We start from the raw sequence: 17,266 nt of genomic DNA on the forward strand, positions 1-17,266 counted from the left end.
CTTTGTTGTAATGTATTTTTTATGTTCTGAGTTTAGGCACAAGCAAAAACACTCTGACTGCTATTAGAGACACATTTTCGGACAGAAAAGAGAAGACTGAATATGTAAGACACCCTATACCTGTATTAAATCAGCAATGCATATAAGAAAATGACAGGCAGCGCTCATTTTAATGTGCAAATCACATATAATTTTCTCACCATAGAAAATCCAGCCCTCAAATGTTGAGTAGAACGTAAACACCCAGCAGGGGGCTAAGGACAGTGAGAGCTCTTGCTCAGAGAGACAATAATGTCTCCCAGGCTCACTACATGTGAATCGTGCAGTTGGGAGCTGAAAATGTTCTAGACAGATGCCTTTTTATTACAATGGTTGGGGGGATTAAAATCTACATAAAACAATAGAATGTTTTTAGAAAGTTTATGTGCGAGTATTTTAGATAATTAATGGAATTAATGCAAAACTTTTTTATGAAAATGTAATGATAAATTGCTATGGCTGGCTCTAGACCACTTTTATAGAAACTTCATATTTAAAGGTTTTTAATGCCAGTATAATGAAATTTTAAAAAAGATATGAATTCACTGACTGCTTTGTCCATCACCACCTGATCCAACTAAAGAGAAAGAGAGCTTTCATTATCTTTAGATTACTTACGCTTGTGCAGTTCTCCACACCTGCCCTTCGTCTCTTCGCTTGTTGTCTCGGATGGCAACACAGGTTATACCCAGGTAGACAGAAAAGAAGAACAGTGCTGTTCAGGCAGTACCCTTGACTCCCTCCCCTTTTATAAGCAGACTATAGTTCTGATTCAGTGACTGATTCAGAGTTAGCAGTTATAGTCCTCAGTATCAGGGCCTTAGGCATGGAGTCCCTAAGTTACATTTGTATTGGCAGTGGAGGCTCAGTGGTTAAGGTGCTTGGCTTCTGATTGGGAGGTTCCTCGTTCGAGCCCTACCACCGCTGAGTTGCTGCTGTTGGACCCCTGAGCAAGGCCCTTTACCCTCAGTTGCTTCTGTCTAGGTTTGGGCTGCCTGGCAGTGTCCTAAGCCACACCTGTTGGTGGTGTGGCATTTGGCAGAGGTATTCTGTACCTCTATTCTGCTGTGTGTCTTAGATTTGTAAGAAAACATGTCCATAACAAACATCCAGGAGAGAAGGTGGTTGCTTCACACAGCTTTTACTAGTTATTATGCAGTTTCAAGGGTATAGTGTACCTCTGGTTTAATTCAGCAAATATGCAACAAATGCAGCATCACAGCCCCCTTCAAAACCAGCAGCATCCTGTTAAGTCAAGACTCCAAGAATGCCCATCCTGAAACACTAGACACCAATCCATATAATCACATTTCTTTTAATGATAACAACTTAATTTTACATTCACGCACATTTTGATAAAGCCATTCTGAGTAAAGGTAGCTCAGTGTAGCTGTGTTGTATTAATCTAGGTTGATATTTAAAAAGGCACTACGTTTCCCATTTTTTATTCAAATAGACAACAGTTTTTTCAGTCCTCAGACTGCCCATATTGCAAACATTCTCACATTGTAAATTACCAAATTACAAGTATAAAAAGCTGTGAATGGATAGAGTAATGTGACACACATATGATATATATAGGATTACTGGTCAATGATGCCTTTACAGAGATAGTGCTTTAATGTGCCTGAACAAGAATTAAACACCAACTCAAAAATAATTTAGGAGTACAGTTGTACGCTTTAACTTTTCCTGCATGACAACAGTTTTTTTTGTGTGTTGGCTATTATGGGTATAACTAAATAATTGAGTGATTTGGCTTCTGTTGCCACTCTTTCAATAGAAATTCCTTCCAGTTGCTCCCATTTTGTATTCCTATTTATAAATCAGTGGCTTTAACTTGTACGTCATTGATATGACAGCAAGGCAGATGCAGATTTATAAAACAGGATTTAAAGCTAGTAGACCATGAGTTGTTAGTGAATTTCTGCATATTTGTTGTTTACAGTAGTAGTTTTACAAAGCTTACATTTAAGAGTACTGTTTAAATTAAGAGTACAGCGAAATAAATGTCAACCCTTAAATGTTATATTGTTTGGGTTAGTGGTGTTAGTACGATTATAACGAACACCACTGCTGCTAGATGATATGAATCCAGTCCTCCATTCAGAACGTTCAGATCAGGTATTTTGCTGTGTGTATAATTTCTGTAGTGTTTTATTGCAAAATATAGGATTGGCTATAATGCTGTATTTACATTACATAAAACCCTTTATAGCAGCTAGGTGCTTGTAGGTTGCTGTATGATTATTGATATTATCTGCTATAACATGATATAATGGTATAGTATTGTAGCTTTAAGAGGATGAAAACCCAGAGAATGCCATCATTATTCAAAATGAACACACTGTTTATTTATGCACAATAACAGGGAAATGACTAGAATTAAAAGGACAACTGTATCACAAACATGGTGGAAGTACTCCTGAACTTTAAAACAAAATAGAGTTGTCATAAAAAAAACACATTACAATTTTAACTAAATAATCCTGCGATGAGGTTCACTATATTATGAGAGTTGTTGCTGTGCCCCTTTCCACTTCACCTGACAACCCAAATTCTATGATGATACCACACAGAACTCTCAAGGCTGTTCCATACTGCTGACCCCAACAGGCTGAACATAGTGTCTGAGACATGCAGGCACACCGTGCTTTGGGCACGCTGTCCTCCTCGGTCCTCGGCAGACAACCAAACCCCAGCTCTGTGAGTTCCCTGACCACATAGCCAAACATCAGGAGAGCTGGAGTAAACTGAGAGAAGCCTCTTCAAACCTCAATTTTGGCCCGGCTTGAAACACCATGCTTTAGGTCTCAAGGAAGACATGCATCGAGACTATTCTCTGTCCTGGCTCCCATATGGTGCGACAACTGGCTGTCTGGAGAGCAGAGTCCATTGCAGTTTTCAAATGCAGACTGAAGACTTATCAATTTGTGGAATATTTAGAATGACCATTAATCCTGCACCTTTGTTGAGTAACTGAAACTCTAGTACAAACTCTGTTTGTTATTGTTTGTTATTGATATGATATAGAGCTTATGCTTATTTTGCACTTCTAGGTATCAGTACTGAATCCTGTATTTCAGAAGTATTCTAGTTCAATGGTATCTTGAACTCTAACCTACTGTACTGGCTAGGATACATTCTATGAGTATTTTCACATGGCACTTTTGTAAGTCACTTTGGATGAGAGCGTCTGCTAAATGCCGAAATTGTAAATGTAAATGAAGTGCCCCATGAGCCAAGGTCCAAGGCTTCCAGACACCAAGACCACCAACTGAAAGTTGCACCCTTGGTCACTGTGGAGGTCCTAAGGCACTTGAAAGCAACAGAAGAACTCCTTCACTAGCTGCTCTACCATTGTTGCCACACTCTAGTCCAAGACTGCACATGCCTCGGACCACTTTGTAAAGTAATCCATGACCAGGTGTGATGGAACGAGGCTTAAGCAGGATGCAGGGATGAGGCACGTTGGGACAAATGTTTTATATAACATAAAACACCTACACTTATCACACATGCTACATTACATCAAACACGGACAAACATATATACACACACTCAAGACGATTACACACAACAAGGATCAGGTGGACGACACAAGAGGGCGTGACACTACCGACTAACACACACACACACCAGAGGACCAGGCAGTCTGCCATAGGCCAGCGCGAGCAGGAGCATGGGGGGGAATACCGGAATTAGGACAAAGACAGATACAGGAACGCCCAAACTAATGGGCACTGACACAGACAAAGAGGGGAACAAAGTGATTGGTACATTTAAGGTAACAGGGGACTGGCACGAGGACAGGGACAGACTCATGAACAACACCACACATATTCAAGAGTCTGGGGAAAGGAGAAGGCGCCCCAGCCAGTCCCCCAGTCATCAGCTGGTTTGGAGGCTGATCAGCCTGGGGAGGAATGTCCTTCGCTGGCTTGGGTAGCGGGCACTGTCCCGATTTTGGCGCATGCGCACCGGGAAGCGTACTAGCCATGTTGCCTGGTTCTGGTGCAGGCACTGGTGTCGCTGCCTTTTTGCCTCCACGAGGCTTAGGCGTAGGCGCATGCGCTTTGGGAGCTCTCGCCTTAGAGAGAGGAGTGTCCTCCTCTGAAGACGATGCTACTTCTCTGCCAGTCACCCAGGGCAGCTAGCTTGCTCCAGGGCGGCATGCCCTGGGCAGAGCCTTAGGTGGAGCCTTGGATGCTGGGGGTTCTTCGTCCTCGGAGCCCGTAACTTCGCTCTGCAAGGAAGGATCCCCATGAGGGACCTCCTCCACCTCCATCGAAGGGTCCTCCTCACGATCGGACCCTATTTCTGACTTCACTCCCCTGTCTCTCCATACTCAGTGCAGCCCTCTGAATAGTCCATGCAGGGGTCATAGGACCCAGTGGAGTCCATCTCCGATTGCTGGTTATCGTAGTCCAGCTGGTCTTCATAGGACTCAGCCGCGTCCGAACCTGGACCATATACAGGGCCCGCCCAAAATTGTCCAGTGGGTTCCTCCCTCATCGAGGATCCTTGAAGTGAGGCCAGGATGAGTGACGGCCTCTCCGTGGGATAATTGATGTCCACGGAGTCCAACTCCGAGGACTGGAAATCATTATACCAGTCCTCTGCCTCTGCACCGTATCATGACACCAGGAATACGTAATGGTTCCCAGCATCAGTGGTGGGAAAGGGGCCTTGGATGTCCATGGTGACAGTGAGCAACAGCCCAGCCAATAGAATATCTGCTACTATAGTTTCTTCCCCACAGTGAAGTGCCCCACACCAACCGGCCCATGCACTGCACCCAGCGCATTTTTTTTCGGACTGCACAGGCACCAAATTGTCCTACACATGATATGGCAAACTATCATGCACCTGTTGCCCCGCCAACATTGAAGCACCTTAACTGTGGGCCCATGTGATGTCAGGAGAGCTCCACATCCTCCTCCTGGGCATGGAGGAATTCCTCACAGTTGATAGTGTCAAGCTTGGTGTTCCATGGGGCAATGGCAGAAGTGGTAGCACTATTCTGAGCCACCTCCGCTCTCTCCTCGGCAGCACTCCTCAGTAGCACATGGCCAGTGAGACAGGGCATCAGCATTACCATGCAGGCATCTAGTGTGGTGTTGCATGGTGAAGTGGTATTCCTTGTAGCACTGTAATCCACCTCACAACCTGGCCCTCAGGCAAACTGTGATCAGTACACAGGGCAAATTAACAGTGGATGCCATAAAGTTAAAGGTGGAAATGTTGTAGCCCTGTCACTACAGCTGACAGCTCTGTTCTCATTGTGCAATAGCTCCAGCTTGCTCAAACATGCTCTCAACCCCAACCTGTACCTGTGAGAGGGTGGCACCAATGCCCTAATCACTGACATCTGTGTTCAAAATGAGCTCACCACCTGGGAATTGCTAGCAAATAGCACATAATGAACACAAGCTCAGCCTCCTTGTCCCACTTAAATGCCACTCCTTTTGCTGTGAGTATTTTTGTGGTGTGGCTATATCAGCAAAACCAAATAAAGTGCTGGCAGTACAAAAGCAAACCTAGGAATCTCTGCAGCTCACTGACACTCCCTGGTGTGGGCCACTTCTGCACAGTATCCACCTTTCCAGGGTCAATTTCCACTCCAGCTCTGCTCACAATGTGACCCAGGAAACTGACGGACGTTGCACTCCTTTGGATGCAGCCAGAAGTTTGCTTGATAGCTGAAACAGGTCGATGACTGTGTCATCGAAGCTGGGAGCATCCAGGTAGACATAGCTTGCAGGCATCCCCAAAGATCAGGGCTATCAGTCCATTAAATGTTCAAATGTGGCCAGTGCATTACACAGTCCGAAAGCCATAACTTTAAACTGCCAGATTACAGCACTTAGAGTGAATTCCATCTTCTCTTTGGCATCTGGAGTGACTGCTATTGCTAATACTCGCACTGCAGTTCCAGCATGCTGAGCCACCCTGACCCAGTGAGCATTAGCTAAGGTATGGGTGCAGATTCAAGTCAGGCTAAGTAATTGCAGTTAGCTGCTGATAGTACACACAGACACACCAGCTATCCTTATCTTTTCTCTTTGCCAGGGCCACCAGCACTGCCCAGGGGCTGTTTGCTGGCTCAATTCCCGCAACTGCCATCTCTCTCATTTTCTGCTTTGCAACCTCTTTCATTTCCAATGGAAGCTGACAGGACAGAGCGCAATTGGTGCAGTGATGCCAGTGTTAATGATGTGCTGCACTAAATCGGTTTTTCTTCGTGGCCATGAAGATGTCGCTATAATGATGCAGAAGCTCCCACAGCTGCCGTTTCTGCCCTTCTGTTAAGCCTGACCTGTTGTGCTGCCACAGATCATGCACTCCAGTGTCTCACAAACCTCTTTACTCACTGCTGTCCACAGCCTTCAGGGATCCGCCAATCAACACTGCCGCCACGTTTTCAGCTTCTCCAGCACTTGGGGTTTCACCCATGAAAACTGTGGTGCATATGACCTGTCAGCATCCCTGCAGGTCCACCAACCAACTCTAATGCTGCACGTTCAGCTCTGCAAGAGCCAACGGGTTCAACCACAAAATCTGTGCTGTCAGGGAGCCCCAACTCTTCCTCTGTTCCACCACTAGCTAACAACAACAACAACAACTTCACTTATCTCCTCTTTAAACCCTTCTGAGGGAACTACAAGAATATTTAAACTTGAGTATACATGCACCGTGCATAGGCACAAGCCAGAACACATGCACTAGGCTCAGACATCCCTGTCTTGTCTATTCAGCTAGCAGTGATAAATTTGAGTTTGTTGGTTGTTGCTTCTCAGCCCCCCATTTTGCCATTCATGTTTTGAGGGAGCCTTTGGGTCCAGCTGACCCAAAGTCTGCAGCAGTCTTCCTCGGTGTAGTGCTGATGCTGAAGATTCTCATTACTGGAGCCATTCTCCATAGGCTCTGGATCACAGCATTGGCAAGCATGGTGTCCACTTTTCCTGCACCATCAACACATTATTCATGCCGCCCTCTTTCACTCAGGAGCTGCTCAGCACAGTGGTTGTTCCTCAAACTCCTCAACCATGTAGCACTGTGCTGCTCACCGTGGTGCCTTTGTGCCAAGGACTCCCTGATCTCTCTGCCTGTGCGGCATCTGGCTGGTACAGTGAGTTATATATGCTCTCCTGGCAACAATGAGTTCAGGAAGTGTTCCAGTGCTAACTCCTCCTGTGCAACCTTCTCAGATGCCAGATACACCTGCCGATCCAGTGTTTTCGGCTTCACAGACAACATGCTATGCCCTGAAAGCCATCATTTCTCCAGGACCTGACATGCCCCATTACTGAGCCTCACAGTGCTGATTTCTTCACCATGTTCCCTAGCCAGCTGCCTCACTCTCAGCTGGCTGAAACCAAGTGAGAGGGGGCAGCCATAATGCTCAGTGTCCCTTTCCACAAGATTCCATTTTCTTTGCTGCCCTTCTTTGAGTTCATAGATGCGTCAGTCACTCACCTCATAATCAGCAGCAACATCCAACTTCAGACACAAATGTAGCATTAGCACAGAAGAAGTATACATTCTGTATGAACCTGCTGTGTATATAGAAAGCTAAACAAAACACACACACAAAAAGGCTACTTTTAACAACACTAAAACAAACTAGATACACTAGATAAAATGTTCAACTAGATAAACCTGCAGAAAGGTGCACAGCATTCTGGGAGTCCTCATCATGCCCACAGCCCACACTGTGACTATATTAGTACAGACTGAGATTTTGATTCACAGCATTGTAAGAGATACAGAAATTTAAATTACAGCAAATGTAGTGTGAACTCCATTGTGAGCAACCAGCTGACAATATGTGAATTTGACAGCGGTTCCATTACAGTGCTAGAGGTTCTATTGGCATATGAAGACATTAGAACGAATGGTGTCCTCTTATGGTTACAAGTGTCTTAATGTCTGAAATGAAGAGTACCATGGTAGAGTGGAAGGCTTTCTGGGAGCCAGACACAAACCAGATGGAGTTATGCTCAACTGCAACACTGAATCTCTTTCTCATATGAGCTACACAACTTTAACTGAGTTAACTGAGACTCTGAGAAAAGCACTTCTACAGTACAGTAACAATATCTCTGCTCTTCTTCTAAATAAAATACTCACTGGTGCTAATAAAGCCATCTAATGTCACACATGAAAAACATTGTTGAGGGGGAGGAAGAGAGATACTAACAAATCTAGATAATTATATGAATAAATGTGTAACGATGAGTGGTAAGGAGACGGACGCATGTGCTGAGAGGAGCTAGATTTAATAGGGGCAAATCCAAAATCAGGGTCATGAAGGCAGTCCAGGGTCACAGGGCCAACATGGAGAGTATGAGGAAACATTACAAAACAAAAACACACGAAGGCTAACTAGGGAAGAAGGCTAGGAACTAAGGCTAGGGAACACTCAGGACTAGGAAAGACGAAGGCTAAGATAAACACAAAGACACGGAGCACAAAGAAACAACTCTCAAACATTAATTCAAACCATGAAACAATGAAACAGCGAAACAAACAAACAATGAACAGCAACGACCAAGGCACACAGCAGGGTTTAAATACATGAACTAGAAATGAGGGACAGGTGTACACAAAACGAAACTATGGAACGGAACAAAACACAAGACATGGAAAACACGGAACATGGACGGGACTGATCATGCCAAAATGTAAAAAAAAATGTATCTGCTTGACATTTTGACATTTTAAATTGAGTTAATTGCTCAATTTAATTTATGAATAAATTAAGCAATAATCTTCACTGTAGTTTTAATTAACCTATGTGCTACATAGTCACAATTGCATGTTTTTTATGATCTATATATAAGTATTATTCAGGTAACAAGCAATATCATGGAAATATAATGTGAGTCAAGTATCAAGTTTTTATGCATTTTTGTACTGAAGGGATGGTTTCTTGTAGGAATACAGTGCCCTCCATTAAATTATAAAATATTCTTTTGAAGAATGGTGATGTCAGTAATGATGCCAACTGGAGATCTAGAGACTGCTTAATCTGTTACTGTTTCACTGCTCTGAGATCTCCCATGAACCTACTCTCATCTTCAGAGGTCCTGAGATCAAAACTGAATCCCAGCAGGAAAGAAATGCTTAAAAATACCTGTATACTTCCCATCTTGCAGGTCAGTGTGCTACTTGCTTTTATAATGTACGAATTCTGTTGTTTTCCTAAGGATATTTCCCCCTGACATTAGCACATGGATTTCAAGACTTCAAATGAAGAAGTAAGTGTTTTTACTCTTTATATATACTAATGTCAAGGTGTGGTGTATCATGGTTATATAAACCCACCTATAGCCAGAGCTTCATTATTTCAGGTTGAATAATAATGATAATTGTCAAGAAAATGTCTTTTTTTTTCAGAAAACACCATAAGAAAACAGCCATGTCACTCTTTTACAGGAAAATGAACTACAATGATTCAAGCAAATCCCTTCTCCTAGTGCTTTGTATGAACAAATGTCAGGTTAACAAAGAGTGCAACTGACACCTTAAATAGACAAAAGTCCATAAATTCTTCACCTCCCAGGACCCTTTATGACTAGCCCTGTTGTATGTTGATCTAGAGATTCCTGATGTCAGAACATATCTCTTTTACAGTCTCCCCAAACACAGATGCTCCAATTGTTTAAAATTTGGTGACATTTAGAGGACAAGACTGGCATGCAAATTAGTGCCAAGATCAGTGTGGAGGGGGCAATTTATTCTCAGCCTGCCTCAGAAGAGGTGGCATAGACTGCAATTGTAAAGCATGTCCGATTTTTAAGAACACAGAGGAGCAGATGTTTGTTCCAATTTATTTAATTGGTTATCCATTCAGTGTAGTCATCCAGTTTATCTATCCAGTGTGGTCACCCAGTTTATCTATCCAGTGTAGTCATCTTCCATTTAAAGGGTTCTGTTCTGCATTTACACAGATGTATGCAGACATTTCCTACAGTTCCATCATCTTTCTGAATAACTGTGCAAACACAATATCGCTTCACCATGCTTTTAGGAGAACCATAATCATTTTGATGAATTCTAAAACCAATGGAGGGATTGTGAAGCAATCCCTCCCCAGTAGGAAACACACCAGTTCCATAAAAACCTATGGCCATAGACAGCTATATAAAATAATTTTGAAGAATGATGTCCTTAAAAATACTTTTCTGAACTAATTTCATGTTGTTGTCATCAACATTTCAGACCTCTGGACTAATTTATGCTGCAAAAGCATCAACCAAACAATGCACTAGAAATGGAAACATCTGCAAAAATATATGCCATAAAACTCTATCCCATATATAAAAGGTTAGAAATATATCACATTATATTTTACCACAGTATAGTGAGCTATATTTGCTTCTCAAACATCTTGGTTACATTCTTGCCAACTACTGCAAGTAACTCTAGTAAGTTGCCCAAAATGTAATAAGAACACTGTAGAACTTTGTATTTATTGCTTAGTTAATATTAATTCAAGTTATAGCTGCACTAAATAACACTAAGATTAATAACTGTCAACATTTGAAAATTCTCTTTGAAAAGTACTGCAGAAGTCAAGCAAATTGTAAGACTCAAAGCCCTATTAAGTGTTAAAACATTTTAGAAGCTTGTACAACATTTCTGTGTAAAACAACACAAAATACAATACCTTCATTTTGAGCAGGCCTAGTTTTAACTCTTAATTTTAGAGACTCTTTTTGTAATCAGTTCAGTTAAACTAAACTAGAGCACTGAGTGATTTATATGCGTGTGCAAAGGTGCAAGCATGAGGAATTGCCTGACAAATTTTAAATTTAGTCAAATATAATTTCAAACACTTTTAATGCGCATTTTTCAAGTGGTCTACTCAAATCAAATCATTGTCTAATTGAGAGATAGAGTAGCAGCAGCAGAAATTGTGAATGTGACTTTTAAAACAGACCTCTTCACTTTGACAAGACGTGAAAGTTCACCACTTTCCATTTCATGGTCTGTGTGTCCTGATCTCTCGCAGACAAAGACGGGGATTTATCTGCTGCAGGATGGCAATGAAGAGCCCTTCAATATCCGACTGCACTTGGCCAAAGACATCCTGACCTTACAAGAACAAGATGTTATTTGCGTGTCTGGAGAACCATTCTACTCGAGTGTAGGTTCTTTTGCAAATCTAGAGTCATCTTTTCATACCACAGACACTCTAGTTTTATCCATTAGGTTTTACTTATTTTGTCTCAGTGAATCAGATTCATTTTCATGGTACAGAGGTTCTAAATATATGTCCAAAGCCCCACATGTCATGTATTATATATGACAGGTGCTATCTTGTGCTTGAAAATAATAAATAAATCTCACCTTTGTGCAGACTGCCACTCACAACATAAGAACAGTGATATTTGGAATTCCATTCTAGAATATATGAATGTAAAATTTATTGACCTTTTTAAGGGTCACTGGTGGGGGAACAAATCAATACATAAATAAAGATATGTATACCGACTTATAATGGTAATTTATAATTGCATCTAATAATCAGTGTGTGTTCTGTCTAATCCTTCATAAACCAAGACAGGACTGAAAAGCCCACAGCCATGTTTAAAATCTTGTATGCAAAAATTTTAATATTGACTGGCCTGTAGCTTTAACGGTGGATCTTGTACCAGCATTTGTAACAACTGTATTGTTTCCATTTTCCTTAAAGTCCAAATGACTACTCAGTAATGCACAGTGACCAATACAGTAATACAGATTACAATTATAATATAGATATTACAATTAAACTTATTATATTATTCACATTTTTTTAATGTCAACAAACACACAGAAACCTCATAAACTTATGGCATCTAGCCTGTAATGACATCCCTGACATGCTTGTTAATCTTTCATACCCTAAAAATAACTTACATTACTCTTTTATAGGAAAGAACTGTAACAATACGCCGGCAGACAATAGGAGGTTTTGGCTTGAGTATAAAGGTAATTTGCATGCGTGGTATGCTGTTTCCAGAGAAATTCCAGAAATTCATCATAAACACATTCTCTCTCTCTCTCTCTCTATCTCTCTCTCTCTCTCTCTCTCTCTCTATACACACACTCACAAAATAGATAGATAGATAGATAGATAGATAGATAGATAGATAGATAGATAGATAGATAGATAGATAGATAGATAGATAGATAGATAGATAGATAGATAGATAGATAGATAGATAGATATCCATTTATGTGAATATGTCCATGTATATGGATTATATCTGGCATCTATTTTCAATTTTTGTAGGGTGGTGCAGAACATAAAATCCCTGTTGTTATATCGAAAATATCAAAAGAACAAAAGGGTAAGTTATTTGGTTCATCTCCTCTGTCTGCTTTCAGTGGCTGTTTGTTCACGTCTGCTTTATGTGGGTCTCACTGCTGTTTGCTCTGTCCCTATCCCACAGCTGAGCTCTCTGGTCTCCTCTTCATCGGAGATGGAATTCTGCAGGTGAGGGCTCGGCTGTCAGTCACTGTCTCTGTTAATATTTTTCTAATATTTCAGTCTAAAGTGCAATAGGAACTGGGAATACTGGCTATGTGAGTCATCCTACACTACTGTAATATTGCCTCTAGATAAATGGGATCAATGTGAGGAGTTATCGCCATGAAGAAGTGGTATGTGTTACCAAAAAAAAACAACGCAAAACCCTAAACAAACAAACAGAATGCAAACATTTTAACTTTATAATGTGTCAGTAAACTTCAATAGTCTTAAAGCTTAAGGGTTAAAAGTGTTCTGATATGAATATAATTGCTGATTTAAGTGTGAATCCAGTCAGGACTTCCTCATCCAGGTTCAAGTTCTGCGCAATGCAGGGGAAGAAGTTACCCTCACAGTGTCATTCCTGAAGAGGATGCCTGCGTTTCTAAAGCTGCCGTTCTCTGAGGACTGCACATGTACGTCAACATTTCCACAAGCCCGGCCTGCTCGCAGCCATAAGACTCCAATACATAGAACTCCAGACATTCTGGGTTTCCATGATTACTGTCATGACAATTGCAACACAGTAAAGTTGCTTGCTCGCCGATAACATCAGTTTATGAGAACTGTGACATTATGAGACATGATTTACATGTTACATGATCTGTGATTGTCTCCCAGGTGTACCAAGTGACCAGAGTAGTGGGACTTCATCTCCATTATGTGACAGTGGTTTACATCTCAACTATCATCCTAACAACACGGTGCATAACATGTCATTAAGTTATATATAGCATTTATAACATGCGATTAGAGTAATATATAGTAGCTTTAAAGTACTAAGTAAACTGTTTACTCTCAAGTGATTTTGATTTGTAAATTGAAAGGCTCAGAAACAGGTCAATGTCATTTAATAAATATTCACTGCATCGTTTTAAATCCACAGAAAGCATTTATACAAGTAACTGTTTTGCAATTCCAAGTGCATCTAGAAATGCTGCATGATCAGAAAGACAGCTCATCAAAGCGTAGTAAGAGAGAGGGTAAATGAGAAGATGCTTTGAACAAGATTACTGAAAGAGATATCTTGAAAAGATAAAAGTCCTAAAAATATTTAAAAACCAGTTTATTAGTTACAGAACTTTGATTTTTGATTCCTTCTTAGCATCTCTTTTAGACATCCCAAATGCAGTGTTGACACACTCATGCTCCTGAGGGCCTCAGTACTGCAGATTTTACTGCTCTAACATGCTTGGATCGAGGGAGGCCGGCTAGCTGAGGAGTTGATTCAGGCATGTTGGAGCAGGGGCCCCCATGGTACTGTGGCACTCTAGGACTGCTGTGGGCAAATGGACCCTGACGTGTGTTTGTCCCCTGCTCCCCCAGGACAGCATGTCCTGCTCATCATGGCCGGCGTCCCCGGCCCTACGCTGGGAGAAGCGCTGGGTGGACCTGCGTCTGATTCCCCTCCTCCATGCTCGCCTCTCCCAGCATCTCCCCGGCTCTGACGTATGCAGGTGAGACAAGCATATATCCAACAGCAGAGTCCTGCCTTGGTGTCCGACTGGGTTTGATGTAGTCTTGGAAACTAATGTACCTATTATATTATGCTATATTATATTTAACATCGAGTTTGGAAACTCAAGTGATCAAACCATAGTGCCTTATCACATCATAGTAGTGTTTTTACTTGATTAAGTATAATAAAGTAAGTTGGCTCTGTTTCATTTTGTATTCAATAATACTGTACCTTTGAAGCCAAATGCATTTATTTTCTTGATGAAGCTTACAAAACATAAGACTTGGGCAATAAAATCTTTGTAGTTAAATTAAAAAGTTAACTGAAAAAACTTAAATTAAACTAGACTGTAAAGAATTAAACATGGTAAATGATACCATTTAAGTTTGTCCTGAACTCTAATGAGTGGATGTATTTTTATCTCCCAAGGCAAAATGCCTTTCAAGTCATTGCTGTGGATGGGGTTTGCAGTGGGGTAATTCAGTGCTCCAATGTGGAAGAATGTACTGACTGGCTCCAAGCAATAGCATCGAATATATCTGCCCTCACAAAGCACAATGTGAGTATATTTTAACTGGCAAAATCATAAAGGAGAAACATCTTTAAGGCTAAATCTTAAAGACAATTAAAATAAGAGTACTGAACTCTCATACACCAACTGAAGCAAATGAACTTCTGTAAACTCACAGATGTTTTTTTTATAACATCCACAATTTCAAGAATTTACTGATTAAGAAAAACAGTATCATTCCTTCCATTTATTTGCATAATTTCATAATGCCTGATAACTCCAGTAACTTCAACTGCATACAAATTGTTCTGCTTTATTACTTTGTGAATCACGGTGCTGTGAGAGTTGCCTCAGGTCATACAGTATTAAGCAGTATTTAGCTAGTTTCAGCAGTAGACAAGGACATTAATCAGGGTATTTTGTCAGTTGTTTGGCCATAATTGGGCCTAACAGAAACTTGAGAACAAGCATATTGTTAAAGGCAAATGCACCCACTTCTCTTAATTTGTCTGACTGGACTGACAGACTAGGTAAATGTGTGCTTATTGTGCTTATATCTAGATCTTACTGTATGATGTGCAGACTCTTGCAATCACAGTTTCTTCACCATTTGAAATCACAGTCTTGGGATGATCTTTTATTCAATGTCATGCATTATGTAGTTCCAATGACAGGGAGTGGCATGTCAATTAAAAATGCACTCTTGGAGCTGTGTGCTTCCCTGAATATTTTGAGCAGGAGCACTGTCTCACACATGCAAGATATTTTATCATGTTTTCTGCTATACAGTATCTTAAGACTACATGACCCTGAGAAATTATTAATTACTGCATATTCAAACTACACCCCTCAGAAAGGGCTGTAATATATCAGGTTACATGACACTGGTGATTTGTCAATGTGCAACTGTGTTCCAGGAAAGCACATGAAAACTGACAGCACAGTCAAAGGGCACACATTGAAAATTCATAAATTTCAGTCCAGCACTCACCTGATGAGTTGAGCTTTTTGTCACTAGAAATGTTTGGTTCTGCTGAAGCACATTAGCTAGTGCTTTTTTCATTTAACTAATTACAGAGGCCAAAGCCTCCATCTAATTTAGAATAATATGACTAATTACATCTCTAATCTATTGAACTACAAATAATCAATATGAGTTTGTAGTAGTGGTTCTCATTTCAGGTCCTGTGGACTCTTGTGTGCTCCATATTGTTTTTCCCATGAAGGGAATAATCATTAGATAATGAATTCTGTGTTAGATCTTACAAAACACTGAAATGGATAGAACACCAAGTCATGGAACCAAGCACTGATCAACAGAAATATTTAAATATTTAAAATATTTAAGTCTTTTATCTGAATTAGAACTTTAGGCGAATAATTATAATTAATAATTAACAGGTAAAACTATAATGGACTCAACCATTTCCACACTCAGCACAGTTCCATCTTATGAATCTGATTTAGTTTGTTTATACTGAGGCTTCTGAATTTCCACCAGCAATCTATTTTCAGTGTCTTGTGCTCCTGTGCAAGGTGCTACTCTTCTGCCCAAGTTACAGTGATGCCCAATTCTTATACTCAGCAAAACTGGCTGGCTGATCAAGACATCCAGGAGGGAAACAAAAAAAATTCAAACAAAGATGTCTGAGCCATTTCTGAGAAGTTATTGAGTGATTGGAGTAATGAAGGAAAAAAATAAAATAAAATGGTGAAGATGATTAGAGGCGGATCTACAACCCTACATATGGGTGTCTGCGACCCAGATGAGTGCAGGAGGATATCGGGATGGGAGGAAGGCTTGTTTTCCACATAATTGGGGAGGTGTTACAAAGGTCATTCTGCAAAAGCCAGTGTTTGCTACGCACTGAGTCATCGCTGCTGCGACAACTGGACTTGGATCTGCCTTTTAATTCCAGCTGATATATTAGATCTCAGCTGTTCTACTTTTAGTGGTTAGAGTTCATCAGAGGTGAAGCATTAAGATGAACTGTTCATCAGTCAACCCGTGGCCTCTCCCAAGAGGCTCCTTGAGGATCTATTTATTTATTTACTTATTTATTTACTCATGTATTTATTTAATATGGTTGTAACTGCACCTTGCAATGAAAATTCAAGTTGTTCAATACATTTTTCAGTAATGAAGTCTTCAAACTCCTGTCAGCAATCTTGCATAACAAGGCCTAAATTCAGTGAGGCTGCCAATGGACACAGGTCCATAACAATCACGGGACCAGTTCAGATGTTGTGTGTTAATAAAACATGATGGTGATAATTTTAAACTATGAAACATAATTGGATAAGTGATGTATTGGGACATAAGCCCAGTACATGGACTTGAATCTTTAAAAAAAGACAATGAAGACCATTACCTAAGAGGGTAATGTGAAAAATCAGTGTTAAAGTCAAGTCAAATTTATTTATATAGCACTTTTTACAACACTTGTCTCAAAGCAGCTTTACAAATGTCCGAGTCTAAGCCCCCAGTGAGCAAGCCAAGGGTGACAGTGACAAGGAAAAACTCCCTAGAGCATGAGGAAGAAACCTTCAGAGGAACCAAGACTCAAAGGGGGGGCCCATCCTCCTCTGGCCAACAACAGACACTGAAATGTAAACAATAAGGAGCAGAATAATATTTAAAGAAAAATAAGTAAATAATAATAAAAAATGAAAAAATAAGCAATCAATGTCTAGTCCAGTTTTCTAAAGGTCCTAGTCTAGTCCTGATGGTGTG

General features: G+C 40.7%; 1 protein-coding gene across 1 annotated transcript in view; it reads left to right on the forward strand.

Annotated features, from left to right (window-relative positions):
• sntg1 (syntrophin, gamma 1) overlaps window positions 1-17,266 on the forward strand; it is a 50,121-nt gene that overhangs the window by 8,325 nt on the left and 24,530 nt on the right. The window contains exons 3-12 of the mRNA XM_027016959.2: window positions 9,252-9,302; window positions 11,060-11,194; window positions 11,965-12,021; window positions 12,326-12,383; window positions 12,486-12,529; window positions 12,655-12,696; window positions 12,876-12,978; window positions 13,184-13,266; window positions 13,889-14,019; window positions 14,451-14,580. Coding sequence (XP_026872760.2) covers window positions 9,276-9,302; window positions 11,060-11,194; window positions 11,965-12,021; window positions 12,326-12,383; window positions 12,486-12,529; window positions 12,655-12,696; window positions 12,876-12,978; window positions 13,184-13,266; window positions 13,889-14,019; window positions 14,451-14,580 — 810 coding nt within the window. The 5' untranslated portion in view covers window positions 9,252-9,275. The remainder of the gene's footprint in view (window positions 1-9,251; window positions 9,303-11,059; window positions 11,195-11,964; window positions 12,022-12,325; window positions 12,384-12,485; window positions 12,530-12,654; window positions 12,697-12,875; window positions 12,979-13,183; window positions 13,267-13,888; window positions 14,020-14,450; window positions 14,581-17,266) is intronic.

This window comes from Electrophorus electricus, chromosome 10, assembly GCF_013358815.1.
Source record: "Electrophorus electricus isolate fEleEle1 chromosome 10, fEleEle1.pri, whole genome shotgun sequence".
Lineage (NCBI taxonomy): Eukaryota > Metazoa > Chordata > Actinopteri > Gymnotiformes > Gymnotidae > Electrophorus > Electrophorus electricus.